At 37.1% G+C, this 20,129-nt stretch overlaps 1 protein-coding gene across 1 annotated transcript; it reads right to left on the bottom strand.

Moving 5' to 3' along the window:
* Nucleotides 1–15,476: 15,476 nt before the first annotated feature.
* Nucleotides 15,477–19,601, bottom strand: LOC107784577 (protein argonaute 7-like). The gene is made up of 3 exons (XM_016605722.2): nucleotides 18,944–19,601; nucleotides 17,196–18,405; nucleotides 15,477–17,103 (listed from the first exon to the last, which is right to left on the bottom strand). Exons 1-3 carry the CDS (start codon nucleotides 19,266–19,268, stop codon nucleotides 15,648–15,650), a joined length of 2,991 nt encoding a protein of 996 aa, XP_016461208.2. The 5' UTR covers nucleotides 19,269–19,601; the 3' UTR covers nucleotides 15,477–15,647.
* Nucleotides 19,602–20,129: the final 528 nt, after the last annotated feature.

Genomic DNA, 20,129 nt, shown 5'->3' on the forward strand with positions numbered 1-20,129 from the left:
TGGACGTGTAGGCAATCACCCTACGGTCCTGCATCAACACCGTGTCGAGGCCAACTCGCAACACATCATAATAATCTGTATAAGATCCCGAACTTGAAGGCAATACCAATACTGGGGTTGTAGTCAAAGCTGTCTTGAGCTTCTGAAAGCTCTCCTCACACTCCTTTATCCATCTGAACGTAGCATCCTTCTGGGTCAACCTGGTCATAGGCGATGCAATAGATGAGAACCCCTCAACAAATCAATAGTAATACCCCGCCAAACCAAGAAAACTCTGGATCTCTATAGCCGAGAACGGTCTGGGCTAACTCTGCACTACTTCCACCTTCTTCGGATCCATCTTGATCCCTTCACTCGATACCACATAAACCAAGAATGCCACGGAATATAACCAGAACTCACATTTAGAGAACTTTACATATAACTTCTTTTCTCTCAAGGTCTGAAGTTTTGTCCTCAGGTTCTGCTCATGATCTTCCTGACTCGGGGAGTACATTAGAATGTCGTCGATAAAGATAATGACGAATGAGTCAAGATAAGGCCGAAATACACTGTGCATCAAATGCATAAATGTTGTTGGGGCGTTGGTCAGCCCAAATGACATGACAAGGAACTTGTAATGACCATATCGAGTCCTGAAAGAAGTCTTTGGGATATCTGGCTTCCGTATCTTCAACTGATGATAACCAAAACGCAAGTCAATCTTGAAAAACACTCGGGCACCCTGTAACTGATCAAATAGGTAATCAATATGAGGCAAAGAATGCGGTTCTTCACTGTGACTTTGTTCAACTGGTGATAATCAATGCACATACACATAGAACCATCCTTTTTCTTCACAAACAAGACAAGAGCACCCCCAAGGCGACACACTAGGCCGAATGAAGCCCTTATCAAGGATTTCCTGCAATTGTTCCTTCAACTCCTTCAACTAAGGAGGGGCCATACGATACGGAGGAATAGAGATGGGATGAGTTCCCGGTAACAATCAATACCGAAGTCAATATCTCTGTCGAGTGGAATACTCGGAAGATCAGCTGGAAACACATCAGGGAAATCCCTTACTATTGGGACTGACTCAACTGTAGGGGTATCAATACTGACATCTCTCATATAAGCTAGATACGCGTCACACCCTTTCTCAACCATTCGGTGAGCATTAAGAAATGAAATAACTCTGTTGGGAGTCTAATCTAAGGTGCCCCTCCACTCTAATCGTGATAAATCTGGCATATCCAGCGTCACGGTCTTGGCATGACAGTTAAGAATAGTATAATGGGGCGACAACCAGTACATGCCCAGAATAACATCAAAATCTACTATGTTGAGCAATAATAAATCGGCTCTAGTCTCAAAACCACTAAGAGTAATAAAACATGACCGATACACGCGGTCCACAACAAGAGAATCTCCTACAAGAGTAGACACATAAACAGGGGAACTCAAAAAATCCTGAGATACACCCAAATACAGGGCAAAATAAAATGACACATAAGAATAAGTGGAGCTTGGATCGAATAGAACCGATGCATCACTATGACAGACCAGAACAATACTTGTAATGACAGAATCAGAAGCAACGGACATTGTACAAGCAGGAAGGGCATAGTATCTGGTCTGGCCTCCCCTTTTAGGGCGACTTCTACCACCCGGACCTCCACCTCGGCTGGCTGAGTAGGTGGGGTGGCAGCTGGTGTTGTAATCATAACCTAAAGACCTGGTAGAGCACGATGTGGCTGAGAAGTATGTGGAGGTTCACCCCCTTCTAAGTCTGCGGTAATCCCTCACCATATGACGAGTGTCGACATATTCAAAACAAGCTTTGGGAGGACATGGTGGCTGTGACAGGCTCGGGCTAAGTCTATTGGAATGACCGCTAATAGCACCCCGTGGAGGAGGCACACTAGATATTGGAGGTGTATAATAAAGCTCCTGAGGTCTAGGAGGAGCTGGAATACCACTGGCGGTTGGAAGAGCTAAATGAACGGGGCGACTCACAAAACCCCTACCATGACGAACTGCAGCTGGGGCACAGACACCAGAATAATGGCCCGACTCTAGAGACCTCTTGGCCTCTCTCTCCTCCCTATCCCGAGCAAGCATGCCCTCTACTCTTCTAGCAATACTGACCACCTACTGATACGAGATATCCATATCTAACTCTTGAGCCATGCTAGTCCTGATGCTAGGAATGAGTCCCTGAATAAACGGACAAACCCTCTCTCGAACTGTAAAAACCAAGGTCGGTGCATGTCTAGCCAAGTCACTAAAATGGACTGCATACTCTGAAACAGTCATAGCACCCTAGTGCAACTTCTCAAACTCCACGCGCCATGCGTCCCTGAGGCTCTGAGGAACATACTCTGTTAAAAACATGTCCGAGAACTGAGTCCATGTAAGGGAAGCTACCTCAGCCAGACTGTCCAACTCATAAGTATGCCACCATTGATAGGCTTCTCCTCGAAGCTGGAAGGCGGTGAAAGAAATCCCACTCGACTCTGCTATGCCCATAGTACGGAGGATACAGTGGCACTCCTTCAGAAATCCCTAAGCATCCTCTGATGCTAGACCACTGAATGTGGGAGGGTCGTACTTCTTGTACCTCTCAAGCCTACGTCGCTCTTCCTCTGAAACTGCTGCCCTACCTTTGGGTTGAGTTGGGGCTATAGGCAGTACCAGTATAACCTCTGGAATGTGATCAACCTGACCCGCTGCTCTAGGGTATAGGCAACATGAGTCTATGCTCCTCCCCCGGCCTGAGATGTGGCTGGAGCAAGCAGAATCAACCCTCCATGAGCTAGAGTGCTATACATGCTCATGAACTATGCAAGGGTCTCCTGAAGTGCTGGAGTAGTAGTAGTAGTAGGCGTATTAGGTGCTTGTGCTTTAACTGGAGCTACTGGTGGCTCCTCTATAGCAGCTCGCTCGGGTCAAGCTCAAATCAATCTGTCACAATGCTCTTTCCACGAATATCCGGCTCCGGATGGCCCAAATCTAGCCAAATCAATTACATAATATAAATATAGCTACAAGAAACTAATCTAACTAATAAAATCAAAGTTAAGGCAAGAAGTTGGAAAATCGCCCAAAAAGCCTCCCCAGGTCCACTTCTCGGAATCGGGTAAAAGTCAAAAATTATGAACACACATTTACTCACGAGTTCACTCGTACTAAAATTATCCAAATCCGATGTTTAAATCTCACTCAAAACTCAGAGATTCGGTTGGGGAACTTTTCCCCCATTTTCCCAACTTTCTCATTCAAATTGTTTAATTAAATGAAGAAAACAACAGTAGATTAATGAAATATAACCACAATCGAGTAAGGAATCGTTAACCCAAAGCTCTCTCTGAAAATCCCTCAAAGAATCGCCAATTTCGAGTTCCCAAGTCCAAAAATGGAGAAATGAATCAAACCCTCGATTTTTCCCTTTTTCTGCCAGCAAATTCGCTCCTGCGGCCTATTCATCGCACCTGCGGTACCGCACCTGCGGAAATTCCATCACAGGTGCGGAAATGACTTAAGGGATCTGGGACTGCTTCTGCGAGAAGGTGGTCGCACCTGCGTGCGCGCACCTGTGGAAACTGGTCCGCTTCTGCTGTCCCTTTTCGCACCTGCACTCCAGGGTCACATATGCGGGCATCGTAGATGCGGAATACTACCTCGCACCTGCGGTCCCTGAGCTCTTCCTTCAAACCCACTTCTGCGCCTGATCTTCTGCACGTACGAGTCCACACCTGCGGTTCCCCAACCGCAGTTGTGAAAACAGCAGCAACCAAAAATCTTCAGCAATTGCATAAGTCCAAATTTCAACCCGTTGAGCATCCGAAATACACTTGAGGCCCTCCGGGACATCAACCAAATATACCAACCAATGCTAAAACACCATACAAACTTAGTCGAACCCTCTAATCATATCAAACAACGCTAAAAATAAAAATCACCCTCCAATCCAAACTTAATGAACTTGAAACTTTCAAATTCGACAACCGATACCAAAATCAACCAAATCACGTCCGTTTGACCCCAAATTTTTCACACAAGTTATATTCAATACTATGGACCTACTCTAATATCCAAAATCGGAAATCGACCCCGATATCAAAATTTTCACTACCGGTCAAAATCTCCAAAAATTCGACTTTCACCATTTCAAGCCAAAATGAGCTATATACCTCCAAACCACAATATGGGCACGCTCCTAAGTCCAAAATCATCTAACAGAGCTAACGAAACCGACGTAACTCTATTCTGGATTCGTCTTCACACAGTTCCAATTAATGTCCAAACCTTAAGGCTTAAGCTCCCATTTAGGGGCTAAGTGTCCCAAAACACTCCAAAACCCCAAAACAAAACTTCCCGGCAAGTCACCACAGCAGAAATAGATATGGGGAAAGCAGTTTATAGGGGATTGAGGCTCTAACTCTCAAAACGACCGGCCGGGTCATTACACATGCATTCCAAAACCAAGTTTTCTTATGGGGTACAGGATTCATTTTTGTAGTATTATTTTAATATATGTATGGGGATTGGGTCATTCCTATTTTAAGGAAAAAAAATACAAAAGTGAACGATCGACCGAAACTAATTGCATTTGCTAGACAAAGAATATTTAGAATATGTATTACGTACACACACACACACAAATATATATATACAAATAAAAAACAAAAAATCCTGAAATAAGAAAATAATTCTGAAAAGTTATATTTTTCGATCATTATGATTTTTGTGTGAGGTTGTAAAAGTTTTATAATTTTTGTGTGAGAAAACAATCCCATATATCGAACAAGTTGATATAGTTACAGTTGCACATCGATCCCAATCCCATGGGACAGTTCAATAGTCAAAATATCATAATTCAAATTTTTATTAGGCATCTGGCTTAACTAATAGAATTTGCACCACATAAATTTACTAACGGAGTAATATGCTCTCTGCTAAAAAAAATTGAAATCTATAGCTAAAAACAGAGGAATTATGTCCATATCTGACCACCTCTTGAGGGTTGTTTGGTAATAAGAATAAGAGATAACAATCCTAAGATAAAATAGAAGATAATTTTATCTTGTATTTGGTTAAATTTCTTAATCAGGTATAACTTACCTGCAATATCATATATTTATAATGCAATTGTAATATTATTTTTTATATATGCTAAAATGTGGATTAAAAATCCCAAAATTATTAATTCTAGGCAGAACAACGAAATACCACATTTATTTATTACTAGTGAATATATCCCCGGTTCGCACGGTAAAAAAGGAGAATAGTGAATACATAAAATTATTTTTTTGTTTAGTTGAGATAGAGGAGATTAATTCCTGTTTTATTTGTATATGATTATAAAATTATATTATGTCACAATTATAAATCTTCTCATTAGAGTTTTATTCCTCATGGTTGTTCTTTTTATGAACATGTCAGGCATAGAATCTTCAATGTCATTGTAGGCATAAAAAATTTATTGGATCTAAATTTAATAAAATAAATTGGATCATCTTTAAATCTATTAGTTCAATAAATATTATGGACTAATATAATTGGATTAATTATTTAAATCCGAAAAATAATGATTGTACCATTTAGTTGGGTTACAATTGATGAGCCCATTTCATCAGGCATAAGATGTCATCTTCCTAGAGGCTCAGTTTGGTGCCACATGTCAAATGACGTGATATGCCAAATCAAATGGAAGAGCCAATAGGATCATACCATGTGTCAAAATGACAAGGCATGCCAAGTCAAATTAAGTGGCCAATAAAACTACGCCACATGCGCAAGTGACATGTTTTGGCCAATCAAATGCGGCCTTGTCACTCTTCAATCTGATTGGTCGGAAAGAGTTTGTTCTCATCACAACTCTTTCATCGCACAACTATAAATACAAGTCTTCATAACTCAGAGAAGAGACAAGAAGTTATAATAAGAAGCAAGAAAGAGCTCGTGGATCAAACGCTGCAACTTCCTCCACAAGTTTCAAGCTTCAAGCAATCAAGTTCAAGCTCAAGAACGAAGAACAAATCAAGTTCAGGCTCAAGAACGAAGAACAAATCAAGTTAAGTTCAAGCAATCAAACTCAAGATCAAGAATGAAGTCAAATTAAACACAAATCGTCCAAGATCAAGGCTACTTGTTCGTAATAAAATTCGTGACAACAATCAAAGTGTTCTCGACGGATAAATTAAATTCAAATTCAAGCTCAAGCTCAAAGGCCCTTGAATTTATATTGGAAAGGTAGAATCAGAGGAATCATAGAGATTGTAACACTTAAATTACTTAAAATCAAATACTACGATTGTTGCGATATTTTTCGATCTCGATTATGTTTTTGACGCAAATTTATTGTCTACAATCATGTCGTACACTTATAATTATAAAATTAATTTTTGCAAGTTTGGTTGAGATAGAAGAGATTAAAAATATAATGTGTATGTGTATAAAATTAATTTTATATCACTAATATTTTTCCTTACATTTCCCTTCTCATAGTTATTTTTATTATGTACATACCAAACATAAAACTTTCAATTTTATGGTATATATACACTTATTACTATTATCATCATCATTATATCAATAAGCATTCTTTCATTTTAAGAAAAATGTTCGTCGCATACAATTCTTTTTCAATACTTGATACTTGTTGTCAAGACTCAAGAACCTCATTGGTTGATATGAGCGGTTCGGATTGCAAGCTCATAATTAAATTTTTTCTTGATGTAAGAAAAAAAAAGTAATTATTAATTAAGAAAATGAATAACAATTTGCATTGTCATTTACCTAATTGGAAGATATATAGGAAAAATTAATATCACAACTTACGTGATTCAATTTTAAAGATTAACTATAAAGAAAAAAAAAGAGGAAAAATAAAAGAGAAATAAGAACATATAACATGCTTTAAGAAAAAGTAGATAAAAAACATACAATAAGTCTAGATCCCCGCTCTCTATGTCAATCTCTCTCTGAGCGAATCAACCTGCAGAAACAAAAAACAAAGTAGATCAAAATCTCAAAAATTACAACCTCATAAGCACAAAGTAAAGAACGATAAGTTGTATTATATTAACAAAATGATTATCACAACTGTAAATAAATAAAAGAGAAATAAGAACTTACAACTTGCTTAAGAAAAACTACTTACAGAGTATTAACCCACTTGCTTTATTGGATTATGTCACCTGACTGTAGGTAACACAAATGAACACCATTTAAATTAGTGAAGATTTTACTATAGTGGCCGTTAAAAATTAAAGTACAAGTAAATTTCTTCTACAGTTTGCTATCTATTATTCTAGGAACAATTGCCTTATTCAGATCTTTTTAAAATTTCTGTGCCTAAGGAATATATATTTTGTGCTTGCGTTATGAAACGGTGGAGTAATAACTTCTTAAATTTTAACAATAGTATAAATAGAAAAAAGGCAACAAAAAAAAAAGGAGAAAAAAGATAAGTACAATGCCTAGCACTTAGAGACATGTCACATCACCTTTCTCATTCCATATATATATATATATATATATATATATATATAGATAGATAGATAGATAGATTCTCCAAAGTTCTTCTCCCAAAGTCTTCTAATAAAATCAAAGTTAAAATTAAAAATAAAAATTTATCAAAGTATGTCTAGTTTAAAACTAAATTAGTATTTTATATATTTCAATTTTGTTCCAATAAAACAAATATTTACTCATAAAAATATATCTACCAAATAATCTGTCATTATTTAATCCATATTATAATTCATACATCATAATCTCTAAGCAACTTGTTATTGTTATTTGTGGCTTGAATTATTTCCTTTTATTTTTAGGAAACCCATAATCCCTATAGGTTTAGAAAAATCCATTGTCCTAAAAAAAATTGGGAAATGAAACCTATTGTCCTTGTCAAATTGGAACATTTCTCTTATAGGTTTGGGACTATTTGGGATCTATATATAGGGGTTGTAGTTGGGGATTCTATAGATTGTATTGTGCTTTTCTTCTCATTCATAGTGGAAAACTCTCTCTGCTTCTGCCCCGAGGATTAGGCTTAGCCGAACCTCGTTAAATTCTTGTATTGATTTTTCTTCTCTATTTGCTTTGTGTGTGATTGTGTGCTAGTTAACCCACGATCTTTCGCAATAATTGAGATCAGAGCAAGGTTCGGATTTCTACATATAATCTAGGTAAGATGATACTTTTGCCGATATGCTGCTATATGTGAAAGACAGTATTTCACTAGAAGATATTAGTATTGCACTAAAATCTAAAGAATTGAAAAAGAGCTTTCCGGACAGCAGAATTAAGGGTGAGGTCTTGTGAGTAGAGGAAGAACACAACAAAATGACTTTAACAAGAAAAATTCAACAATTAGATCAAAGTCTAGAGCAAGGAAGTAGAACCGTTATGAGTGTGGGAGCAAGATCACTACAAGAGAGATTGTTCTAAATTGAAGGAGAAAAGAAGGAAGCCGAAAATAGATAATTCGGCAAATATTGTTGACAATGGCAATATTTCTTATGATAGTGACTATGTAGGGGAAGTATGTGTGGTGAGTTCTAGTCATGGGAAGAATTCGTGGGTTCTTGATTCTGGTGCTGCTTTCCACATGTGTCCACACAAGAATTGATTTTCAACTTACAAGCAAATGAGTAGGATTGTCTACATGGGAGATGATAATCTATTACAAATATAGGGGATTGGTAACATCAAATGAGAATGTTCGATGGAATTATCAAAAACATTGAGTGTTGGCATGTTCCTCGAATAAAGAGAAATTTGATCTCTCTTTTGACATTGGATGATCAAGGGTATAAGTTTCACTCTGAGAATGAAATACTTAAAGTGTATAAAGGCTTTATGGTACTCATGAAAGGTAAACTGTATTCTAAATTGTATTATCTTCAGGCTAGTACAGTTTAAGGGGAAGCTGTTGTAGCTTATGAGAAAAGTGATCAGGATCAGTCTCAGTTGTGGCACTTGCGACTTTGTCATATAAGTGAGAAGGGATTGTCTTAGTTGAGTAAGCAAAATTTGTTGAATGAGTACAAAAAATAAGTTTTGAATTTTTTGTGAGCATTGTGTGTTTGGTAAACAGACAAGCGTAAAGTTCAGCAAGAAGGTTGAGCACAAGACCAGAGACAAGTTAGATTATATACATTCAGACTTGTGGGGTCCAAACAGAGTTTCGTCCAAGAGTGATGCCAGGTATTTTATGATTTTGATTGATGATTACTTAAGAATAGTGTGGGTGTATTTTCTAAAAACAAAAGATGAGGCATTTTCGACATTTGTCAAATGGAAGACGATGGTTGAGAGGCAGACGGAAAGAAAAGTTAAACGTCTTCGAACTGACAATGGGTTGGAATTTTGCAATTCTGAGTTCAATAATTTAAGAGAGGGCATAGTGAAACACCGCACTTATGTCGGAACACCACAATAAAATGGTGTTGCAGAATGTATGAACATAACGCTTTGTGATAGAGCACGAAGCATATTTTTACACTTATGTGTTAGCAAGGACTTTTGGGCTGAAGCAATTAATACAGCTTGTTATTTGGTCAACAGATCTCCATCCACAACTATTGAGTTCAAAACTCCTTTTGAGGCATGGTCTGGTTCTCCTGCTGATTATTCAGATTTAAGGGTATTTGGTTGTCCTGCTTATGCTCATGTGAAGGATGGAAAACTTGAGCCGAGGGAAAAGAAGTGGATATTTCTAGGGTGTGCAACTGGAGTGAAAGGTAGGTTGTGGTGCACAGATCAAAAGACTTCAGGGCTAATTATTAATAGGAATGTAACATTCAATGAATCTGCCTCACTAGACAGTCAGACGGAGAAGACAATAGTAGAAACAGATTGTGGTGTCGGTGACCGCATAAAGCTAGAAATTGAATCTCCACTAGCTCAACCCAATAGTTCTAAAGTAGAGGAAGTGGAGGAGGTGCAAAATATCGATCAAGATGATAATGTTGATGCACCTGCGCAACAACCCTATAGCACTGCAACAGGCAGAGAGAAGAGAGTGATCAACCGACCGCAATGGTTTGCAAATATAGTTGATAGGAATCTTCTTGGATATACAAATCTTATGGGATTTTCTTTGGCAGTTGTAGAGACCGTTGATGCGTTTTAGTGTTATAGCTATCCAGAAGCTATTCAGAGTACAAAACCAAATCGACGGATTAGTGTTATGGATAAAGATATTGAGTCTCTTAATAAGTTTAGGTGTTGCCTAGACTTGGTTGATGTGTGCAGCAATGGGTAGAGCCCTTGCGAGGGCTGAGGGCAAGGTAGAGAGACGATCCTATTGATGAAGAGAATTCAAGCTAAGGGAAGATTTGTTGTTTGTGGCTTGAATTATTTCCTTGTATTTTTAGGAAACCCATAATCCGTATAGGTTTAGGAAAACCCATTGTCATAATAGATTTGGGAAAAGAAACATATTGCCCTTGTCAAATTGGGAAACCTTTCTCTTATAGGTTTGAGACTATTTGAGATATATATAGGGGTTGTAGTTGGGTATTCTATAGATTGTATTATGCTTTTTTCTTATTCATAGTGCAAAACTCTCTTTGCTTCTGCCCAGAGGATTAGGCTTAGTTGAATCTCATTAAATCTTTGTATTGATTTTTCTTCTCTATTTGTTTTGTGTGTGATTGTGTGCTAGTTAACCCACGATCTTTCCGCAACAGTTACAAACTCTCCTCTCACTTTACAACAACAACAACATACATAGTGTATTCTCAATTGTGGGGTACAGAGAGGATAAGTGTACACAAACCTTATCCCTACCTTGTGAACGTAGAGAGTTTATTCCAGAAATACCCTCGGCTCAAGAAAATCAATTCTCAGCAGGTTTGATAAGAAAATAGTAATGTTAAAACACTAAACACAAGAACATTAACAACAACAAAATAATAAAGTAAATAAGAAAACTGAAGCAAGGGGAACAACAAATAATAATAAAAATCTAAGAATAAGAAAAACACAAATGATAATACTACACTGATATGGGAAAAATGAAGCAGATACAATGTCTCAAACTTGACAGTCTACTAACCTTCTATCATAATCTTCAACCTCCATATCTTCCTATCTAGGGTTATGTCCTCGGTAAGCTGGAGACATGTCATGTTCCGTCTAATCACTTCTCTGATAATTCTTCGGTCTACTACTACCTCTCCTCATACACATAATAGCCAATCTCTCGCACCTATTTAAGATATCCAACAAAAAATTAGATGCAAGATAAAGCAGAGGTGGATCCATGATTTAAATCTTATGGGTTCAACTTTCAAGGTTTTTTTAGCATTAAACCAATTATAGTTTTAAAGTTATGGATTCATATCTACTATTCTTCAATTTTATTGAATATATATATATATATATATATATATATATATATATATATATATATATATATATATATTTACTTAGCATCGAAAGTTATAGGTTCAATTGAACACTTGAACACTACATTTGCCCATGTCCGTACTATCTCAGACTCGCTTCCCTTATCTCGTCGTCCACAGAAGTCACTCTCACCTAATCCCCAATAACTTCGTTCCCAATCATATCTCCACTAGTATCCCCACACATCCACCTCAATATCCTCACTTCTGCTACTTTCGTTTTTTGATTATGAGAGTTCTTAACTGGCCAACACTTCGCCTCATACAACATAGTTGGTCTAACAATCACTTTATAGAACTTACCTTTAAGTTTTGGTGGCATCTTCTTATCGCACAAGACACTGGATGTGAGCTTCCACTTCATCCACTCCACTCCAATACGATGTGTGACATCATCGTCAATCTCACCATTTCCTTAGATTATTGATCTCAAGTATTTGAAACTTCCACTCTTGGGGATAACTTGTGTATCAATCTGAACTTCCACATCTATCTCATGCGTTACATCACTAAACTTATACTTCAAGTACTTCGTTTTAGTCCTATTCAACCTGAAGCATTTAAACTCCAGAGTATGTCTCCAAATATCCAAACTCGTGTTAACTCCGCCATGCATCTTGTTTAATTAATACTATGTTATCTGCAAATTAAATAACATACATCATTGCACCTCCCTGTGGATATGCTGCGTAAATACATCCACCACCAAGACAGAAAGAAATGATTCCTGGTACAACCCCTTATTACTGGGAAGTACCTCGAGTCCCATTCTACTGCTCTAGCCCAAGTTTTGACTTCATCGTATATGTTTTTAATTACTCTAATGTATGCCATAAGTACACTTCTTGCCTCCAAATACCTTTATAAAACATCCCTAGCACTTTGTCGTATGCAATTTTTAGGTCAATAAACATCATAGGTAATTATATAAGCCCCTCTTTCTCTTCCGGTAATACTTCACAAATCACCTTAATTAGGAGAATTTTTTTTTTTTGCAGGCATTGTGAATAAAGTAAGAAAAATAATGGTCCTGGTGTACTGTGAATGAAAAATCCCCACCAACTGTCAAAATCGCTCTGTTACCTTCCTGTAGTCATTGTGCAGTACTTTCAAGTCACAGAAAAAGTAAGTTTGTGGGCATGAGAGAGAAGGTGTTACTATAATAACAGATCAGAAACACATGAATGCACACTGTTACAAGTAGAAAGAAAGAGAAAAGGAAAAAAAGTAACAAAGACAAAAAGGGAAGTCGAAAGTCAGACCCTTTGTGCCTTTTACTTCGAATCCTATCTTTTCTTAGCTTTTTGTTTTGTTTCTTTCCCACCCCTTTCACCCTCTCTGTCTAACTGTGAAGGAAATACCCTACCTTTTCTCTGTTCATTTATTCTTTTCCACTGACAGTATACTATGCATTCCTTCTCTCCTCTCTACTCTACATTTCTTGCAACAGTCAGCATTTTCTTTTCTTTCTTTTTTCCCCTTCCCCTTTGCCTTAATTGTTTAATAAAAAAAAAATGAGATTTCGATCAAAGCTTTAATTTAGAAGAACTCGAGTTACTGATAATCAAAAGAATATATGAAATAAAATAATTTGGCTAGCAATAATATAATCAGAAGGAAAACAAGTAAATCAATATATTCAGATAGTATTTCGTGTCCCTATAATTGATTAGTTATCTTCCTTTTATAGCTATTTGGGAGATATGTGTTTTGCCCCTGTCATAATAAGGCTATTATGAGTAATTAAAGACATTGAATGCTACGTTACACAATTATTGTATTTAATACAGATTCTCTAACGTATTCCATATTTAATGCTCATTAAATACTGTATCTGTACTCTCATATATTATCATATTCATTCCCTTTGATTCCTGGACCTAAATGACTTAAATAGATACGGGCGCCGAGTCTTTTGAATATCTGCTCGTGCTTCTTCCTTTGACTTTGCTCGTATCTGTTGCAACTCGTGTTTCTTTGCCAGCTGTAACTTTTTGACTAGTCTACGTGTCTTGACACGTCATCTTTATTCTACTTTAATATGTAAACTCAATTTTTCCCAATACATTAATATTGGGGGTATAATTGAGAAAGAAGGTCAAGAAAGATTTATAATGTTATATATGTATAAATTTTTTGTGTAATATAATTAATATTAAATCTTATGATTTTAAAACTTGAGATTAAGAGAAAATTAAAAGGTTTAATCAGTAAAAAGATTTTTTTGTTCTTGTTGTAATTCGTATCTCTCTAATTTAATTATCATGCATAAGTGCTGAACACCTCTGACAAAAAATCAGAGATTACATTAATTAGCAGTGTATATACCTTCAGCTTTTAGACAATTACTTTGTTCTGCCTTTTCTCTAACATCCTTCCAAGAATTTCCCCAGCTTTTCTAAGTTTTCTTTACTGCTATTATTTTTCCCTATTACCCCTAGATCCTAATCCCTATATACTGCTTTATTTTTCAATCTCTAATGTGACCTATCGTTGTAGTATGTCTTAGGTCGTATATTCTTAGGTTAGGCCCTCCTTTTATCTATCAGCTTAAAGTTTATAGTTTATTCCTTTACGTGACAATTCATGTTGTAAAGTTGCATGTCCAAGGAAAGCATTAAATTATTCTGTTAGAGTGTCCAACGTCCATACACTGATCCTAAAGTTTGTATAATATTGCATAGCAACATAATGTAGACGTAATAAATTTTGAGTTAAGGGCTAGTTCTGAAACATTAATCTAATTCTAATTTATTTATTTATTTAATATTTAAGTTAAAATCAGGCATAACTTACACTAGATATACCCTTGTTAGAGAAATAAATGAAAACAATTACAAACCCATATTATAATTTGAATGCTAGACGAAAATGACCATACAAATATCTATTGTGTTTTATTTAGAAATGTCTAGTGTTATTATTTTGGAGACTCGCTTTCTGTGTTGTGTGATAAGAATGTGCCACCGAAACTTAAAGGTAAGTTCTACAGAGTAGTTAGAGGCGGATTTAGAATTTTCGGAGGATGGATTCACCATTATTTTGAAAAAAAAAATAAACAAAAAAGCTTGTAGGGAATTCAATCCCCTGACCTTAAGGCTATTGGAATAAGAGATTAAAATCAGTGCACCAATTCATCTCTTGTGACCATGGTTCCATCAAATATATATATATATCTATTTTTGCCAAATTTTGTACATCATATCTATACTTTAACCCGAAGACCACGGGCTCACGTGAACCATATCTTATATTGTAGACCCGCCTTTGCGAGTGGTGGTCAGACCAACTATGTTGTGTAGGCTGAATGTTAGCCAGTCAAGATCGCTCATGTCCAGAAGATGAAGGTAGCAAATATGAGGATGTTGAAATGGATGTGCGGACACACCAGATTAGATAGGATTAGGAATGAGATTATTCGCGACAAGGTGGATGTGGCTCCTATTGAAGACAAGATGCGGGAAGTGCGGCTTAGGTGGTTTGGTCATGTGAGGAGGAGGAGGAGCACAGACGCCCCGGTGAAGAAGTGTGAGAGGTTGACATTGAAGGGCCAACGGAGAAGCAGAGGTAAGCCGAAGAAGTAGGGAGAGATGATTGGGCCAGACATGTCGCAGCTTCAGCTGACCGAGGACATGACATTGATAGGAAGGTGTTGAGGTCGAGGATTATGGTAGTAGGATAGATAGTTTAGAGTGTTCATACCAGTAGTATTGGTACGCAGTCTCACATTCTGTTGGTAACAGGTTTTTATGACTAACCGTTGTTTTTATTTTGCTTTTATATGGTTTTTTTGTGTTGTCCCTTCTTGTCTATATTTTCTTTAATATGGTGCTAATGCTTTCCTAAGCCGGGGTATATTATAAACAGCCTCTCTATCCTCACAAGGTAGGGATAAGGTCTGCGTACACTCTATCCTCCCTAAATCCCACAATGTGGGATAATACTGAGTATGTTGTTGTCGTTAGTGTTATTATTTGAGAAGGGTCATGTAGCTGAAATAACAATTGAAATGAACCACAAAGCCAAATCTCATGACCAATTCTAGTAAACTTTCTGGAATAAACTCAATGATACATGGGAAGATTCAATTATTTAGCCAGCATAAAAATTAACATGAGATCAAAACTACTAAACAGTCATCTAGCTAGAAAGAGCTACTGTATAAAAACTACATTAGATCAAACAACTAAACTGTCAATAAAGAAGATTAACTAGAAAGAACTATGTGCAGTTGCCATAATTTCAGCAGTAAAACATAAGCTTTTTAATGTTCTCAGTGAGTTTAGGTAAAGGAGTTGTCTTTGGTGGTGCAGGTCGAGTGATGTTAGAACTTCTTGTTAGAGTAGCCGAGTCCGAACGCTCGAGATACAGTCTGCCTCTGTATGCAGCAAGATGGGCATAGTAAGCTGGAGGCACCAGTGAAATAGGCTTGGTGCATCTCACAAATGTGTAGCAAAGGTTGTAAACCAACTTTTGTAGTTCATCAGAAGTGAACTGGTTTTCATCCCATAAAACATGGTAATGAATTGGCCTGCTTGTTCCTTTTACACCCCAATGACTGCACAGATAGAAGTCAAATTCTCTTGGATGTGTGATCACACTATCTACAACTGTACCTGGTGCGATGTTTTCATTAAAGAACTGGTTTCTAGTTGACGACGGATCAAGTTCACATGGAAATAGCCGAGTATGATGCCTCTTTTGAACGACCACGAAAGTAATGGGAGGTTTGTAACCTGGAAATCTCGAACATGCTACACGAATAGCCTGTAGCTCCTCTTTAAGTACTTTCAAGAACTGAGTTTCACTTACTCCATCCCTGAAGAAGATTATTCGCTCGGGGAGTTTTAGAAGCTCCTCGTAGAAATCATCAAGAATTTCCCCGATCATTGTGCTGAGATCTTGAATGATCTCCTGCCTATGTGTTTGGGACCTCATTCTGGAGACATACTTGTTGGCTGCTGGCCAATTCACATTACCAACTACAGCAGCAACCGAGGGGCTAGAATCATCAAGTGGGTGTGGATGAGTCACGTCCGCACCCATAAAAATAACCGGACCATCGTGCTTGAAGAGCCGTGGTATTTGAGAAGGCAATGAACTGTACAATGCAACTGTGCATCCCCCAACTTTGGCATTGATCTTGAGAGCCAAATTTGCCAAAAACTGTGAGCTATGTTTGCCAAGGTTTGGGTACAAACAACATTGGGTTACAACCCCGATGTTTGTCTCGGCGATTCTTTTCAAGTCGGCGTATCCTTTGTGTTTTTTCTCCATCACGCAAATAACAAGTTGGAGATTGCTAAATGAAGCTCCATGCAGCTTCTTGAGTTTGGTTTCTAGGTGTTTTACATTGTTGAGCAAATGCATGGGTTCAAACTGGGGGTTAAGTACTGTATTCTTGTTAAGGAAAATTCCCAATTGCTCACACCTTTGACATAACTGGTTTATGAATTTTGGTATGTTGGACTTCTGATCAGAGGTCCCACCAAAACTCATTAGCGCCCATCTCTCAACTCGAGTACCTTCGAATACATGGCTGTCCAAAAGATTCCACTGTCTATCATGACGGGAAGGAATAAGATCTCTAACCAGACCGCGGTCCCCTAGTTTAAGCTTAGGAGGCTGAAGAATTCTCCCATACAATGGAGTCATTTCTCTTGAGATTTGGAGTTTGAAGTCCCTAGCGTGATTTCCACTGTCAAGAAAAGAACCAATCTGAAACTAAGGCACTATCAAAAAGAAAAATATAAGCAATACAAAAAGGAGGTAACATGCAGCAGAAATTACCTTGTTGGTCCAACCGATCCTGTCACGATTCCATCTATAATCGCCTTTCTTTCCCTTGGCCTTTGACATCCCATTTTGAGTATTCTTGCAGTCTGATCATCAGAAAGCTTCCCAAGAAACTTTTGTCCTTCACAAATCATACAAAGTTCCATAGGAAGATAACAAGGTTTACTTCTGCTAATCTGCAAGCACGGCAAGTTCCTATATTGTATGTCATAGTTATAATGATCCTTGAAGTAGTTTACTATTCTTAGAATTTTTCCGTCCCTATCCTGAAAGCAGAGGTTCTCAGTGACTTCCTCAGTTAAGCTGCAAATACGATATCTCTGAACCGTCTCTCTGTGACAAACAAACACCCTTATATTCTTTAATGCCTTCTCTACCTCTTTCTTCTCTTCATTCGTCAAGCCTCTCGTTTTCCTCTGAGAAATGCCGCGAAGAAAGTCGAGGCGCTTTTCCAAGTAAGGGATCACTCCAATACTCTCATGGAAAGCAGTCACTGAGAAATCAACATTGAGAGCAAGCCCTTGTTGAGTTGGTCTAAGACTCTGAAAGAACCCCCTTAGGGCCACCGCTCCGCCACCAATATCTTTTTCTCCTCCCATACAACTCGAGTAAAAGGATCTCCCCGCTGTTATACACTTGTCCGTCGGACTTTCGCGCAACACAACTTCTAATGCATGAAGATATTCCTGAGGAAGTGGACTCCAACCATCCCCTTCTCTATTCAAGTAGCTACTTAGTTCTTTCCCATCAAATTTAGATATTAGTTTAATGTTAACGCGGAAAAGCTTAATCTGCTGTCCCTCTATCTGCAACTTGTTGCCACTACTAGGAATTGGTAGGCTAATGTAACATTCAATCTTATTATTTTGAAATTCAATAGGGCTATATATAGTTCTTCCACCATCAAAAACAGGAAGAGCCCCTGATAACACAGCAGAATGTTCCTCTACAAGTTTTTGTTTGATTAGCCTAGCAACTTCCTTAGATGGATGAGGTGAAATTTCAACATCATAGTGGAAAATCTTGTGTAAAGGATCAAATTTGACAAGGAAATGATTAGCAAGAAGAGAGATTACTTGTCCTTCTACACCACCAGAATCAGGTCTTCTTGCCACCACAAAAGATTCTGGAGTGGTAGCATTCTTGACCCTCAATAAATCCTTCTGTTTGGACACATCATTTTGCCTTTGCACCACCTTTGAGGCTGTTTAATGAGTAAACACACTGTTAATGTCAACAGAAAGTTTCATTCCTGGTAATAAACTGTGAACAAATCAGAACATGAAAAAAGTTTTAAAGAAAAAGGTAATACTAATAAAGATACTTGTTTTCATGCTTTTGCATATATTATTTACTGTAAATAAGAAGTCTAAATAGGCTCAAATCCTTCTACTTTCTGCAGAAAAAAAATGATCTTTTCAACAATTATTCAGTTTAGTGAGTGACATCAAAAAAGGAAAAGATAAAAAAACAGAATGTTAATGTAATGAAGTGCTCCTTTAATACTAACCAAAGAATGAATTCAAATAAACTTTGAACAAAGTAAGAAAAAAGTAAAACTCCACCAATAAAGAAGTGACAGAGAGCTATTATTTTCATGCTTTGGCATATAATACTGTAATAAAAAGTCTAATTATGCTCCAACACTTGCACTTTCTGCAGAAAAATCTGATCTTTTTTTCCCCACTTGATACTGAAAGAATTCATAAACTGAAAAAGGGTTTGAAAGAAGGTGAATTTACCTGTAAAGTATCGTAGTTTGGAATCAGAAGGGGTGGCAAGAAATGGCTGATTCTGCAAAAGGGTTGTTGATGTAAAGTTGTGATTTTGAGGGAAAGGTGGAGCAACAGCCACTTGCATAGGTATTGCAGGAGGCAGAGGAAGTAGAGCTGGGTATGTTTGGTATTGATTCTGATTACTACGAAAACCAAAAGCAATATACCGATTATTATTACTATTACTATGAGGATGAGGATTATTATTATTATTATTAGCACACCCATTCACACTTGTTGGTTTAGAGTTGCATTTCTTGCTTCTATTATTTGACTCTTCAGTTTCTTCCATAACTTCAAGAAATGAGCAAAAAGACTTCTTTGCATGAGAGAGAGAGAGGAAAAGGAAACTGAGATATCGGAATAATGGAATACTTCTGTTGATAATAAGTACCAGTAAGGAAGCAGAACAGTAGTTATTGCAGAGAGAAAAGGGGGTTGTGGGGGTGAGGAGGATGAAGAGGGTAGGGTAGAGTGGTGGGGGTGGGGGTGGGGGTGGCGGTGAGGAAGTTGGAATTTAGTTCATGTGGTTTCCCGAGTGAAGTTCAGAATGAGAGTATGATGCAGGTGGAATTTCATACAAAGGGGAAAAGGAGGAAAAAAAATAAGGTACACAAACACTACTAAAGAAGGGTATATATCTATTATGATTTCTTGGAACTATGCAATCTTTGTGTATAGTGTTATGGTATTAGTGTAATGAATGAATATACTTTTGGTGTTCCTTTTGACTCTCAGTTCAGTACTTTAACTTAGTAAAGTGTTCAGCATTTCTTGCCTTTTTTCTTTCTATGGTTGAATTTCACTTAGTCAAATGAAGTGGGAAATGATTTTCAAAAAAAAAATTAAAAAAAAATGAGGTGGGAAAAAGAGAAAGGTCATAATTTCACTCCATATTCATTTTTGTTACTTAATCAACATACAATAACGCTTTTAATCCATCAATCAATAAGAAAAAGATAATTTTTTTAATCTTTGGCACACTCTTTTAAAAAAATACTATAATTCCTAGAGAAAAAAAGTATTTTGATTAAATCGCTCTTAATTAAAATTTGTAAACTTGACAAATTGGGATATGTAAATAACTAAAATAAGGATAAATTTTGGAGTAATAAAATTAATTTCTTCTTGATTATGTAAAAAAATACTTTTT

Source organism: Nicotiana tabacum, chromosome 18, assembly GCF_000715075.1.
Source record: "Nicotiana tabacum cultivar K326 chromosome 18, ASM71507v2, whole genome shotgun sequence".
Taxonomy (NCBI): domain Eukaryota; kingdom Viridiplantae; phylum Streptophyta; class Magnoliopsida; order Solanales; family Solanaceae; genus Nicotiana; species Nicotiana tabacum.

Bases quoted from the DNA above. Each gene is read 5' to 3' on its own strand.
- LOC107784577 (XM_016605722.2), bottom strand. From the start codon at position 19,268: ATGGAAGAAACTGAAGAGTCAAATAATAGAAGCAAGAAATGCAACTCT. The intron at 18,406-18,943 runs GTAAATTCACCT...CTCATTAAACAG, and splicing joins CAAACTACGATACTTTACAG to CCTCAAAGGTGGTGCAAAGG. The intron at 17,104-17,195 runs GTAATTTCTGCT...TTTTCTTGACAG, and splicing joins GGATCGGTTGGACCAACAAG to TGGAAATCACGCTAGGGACT.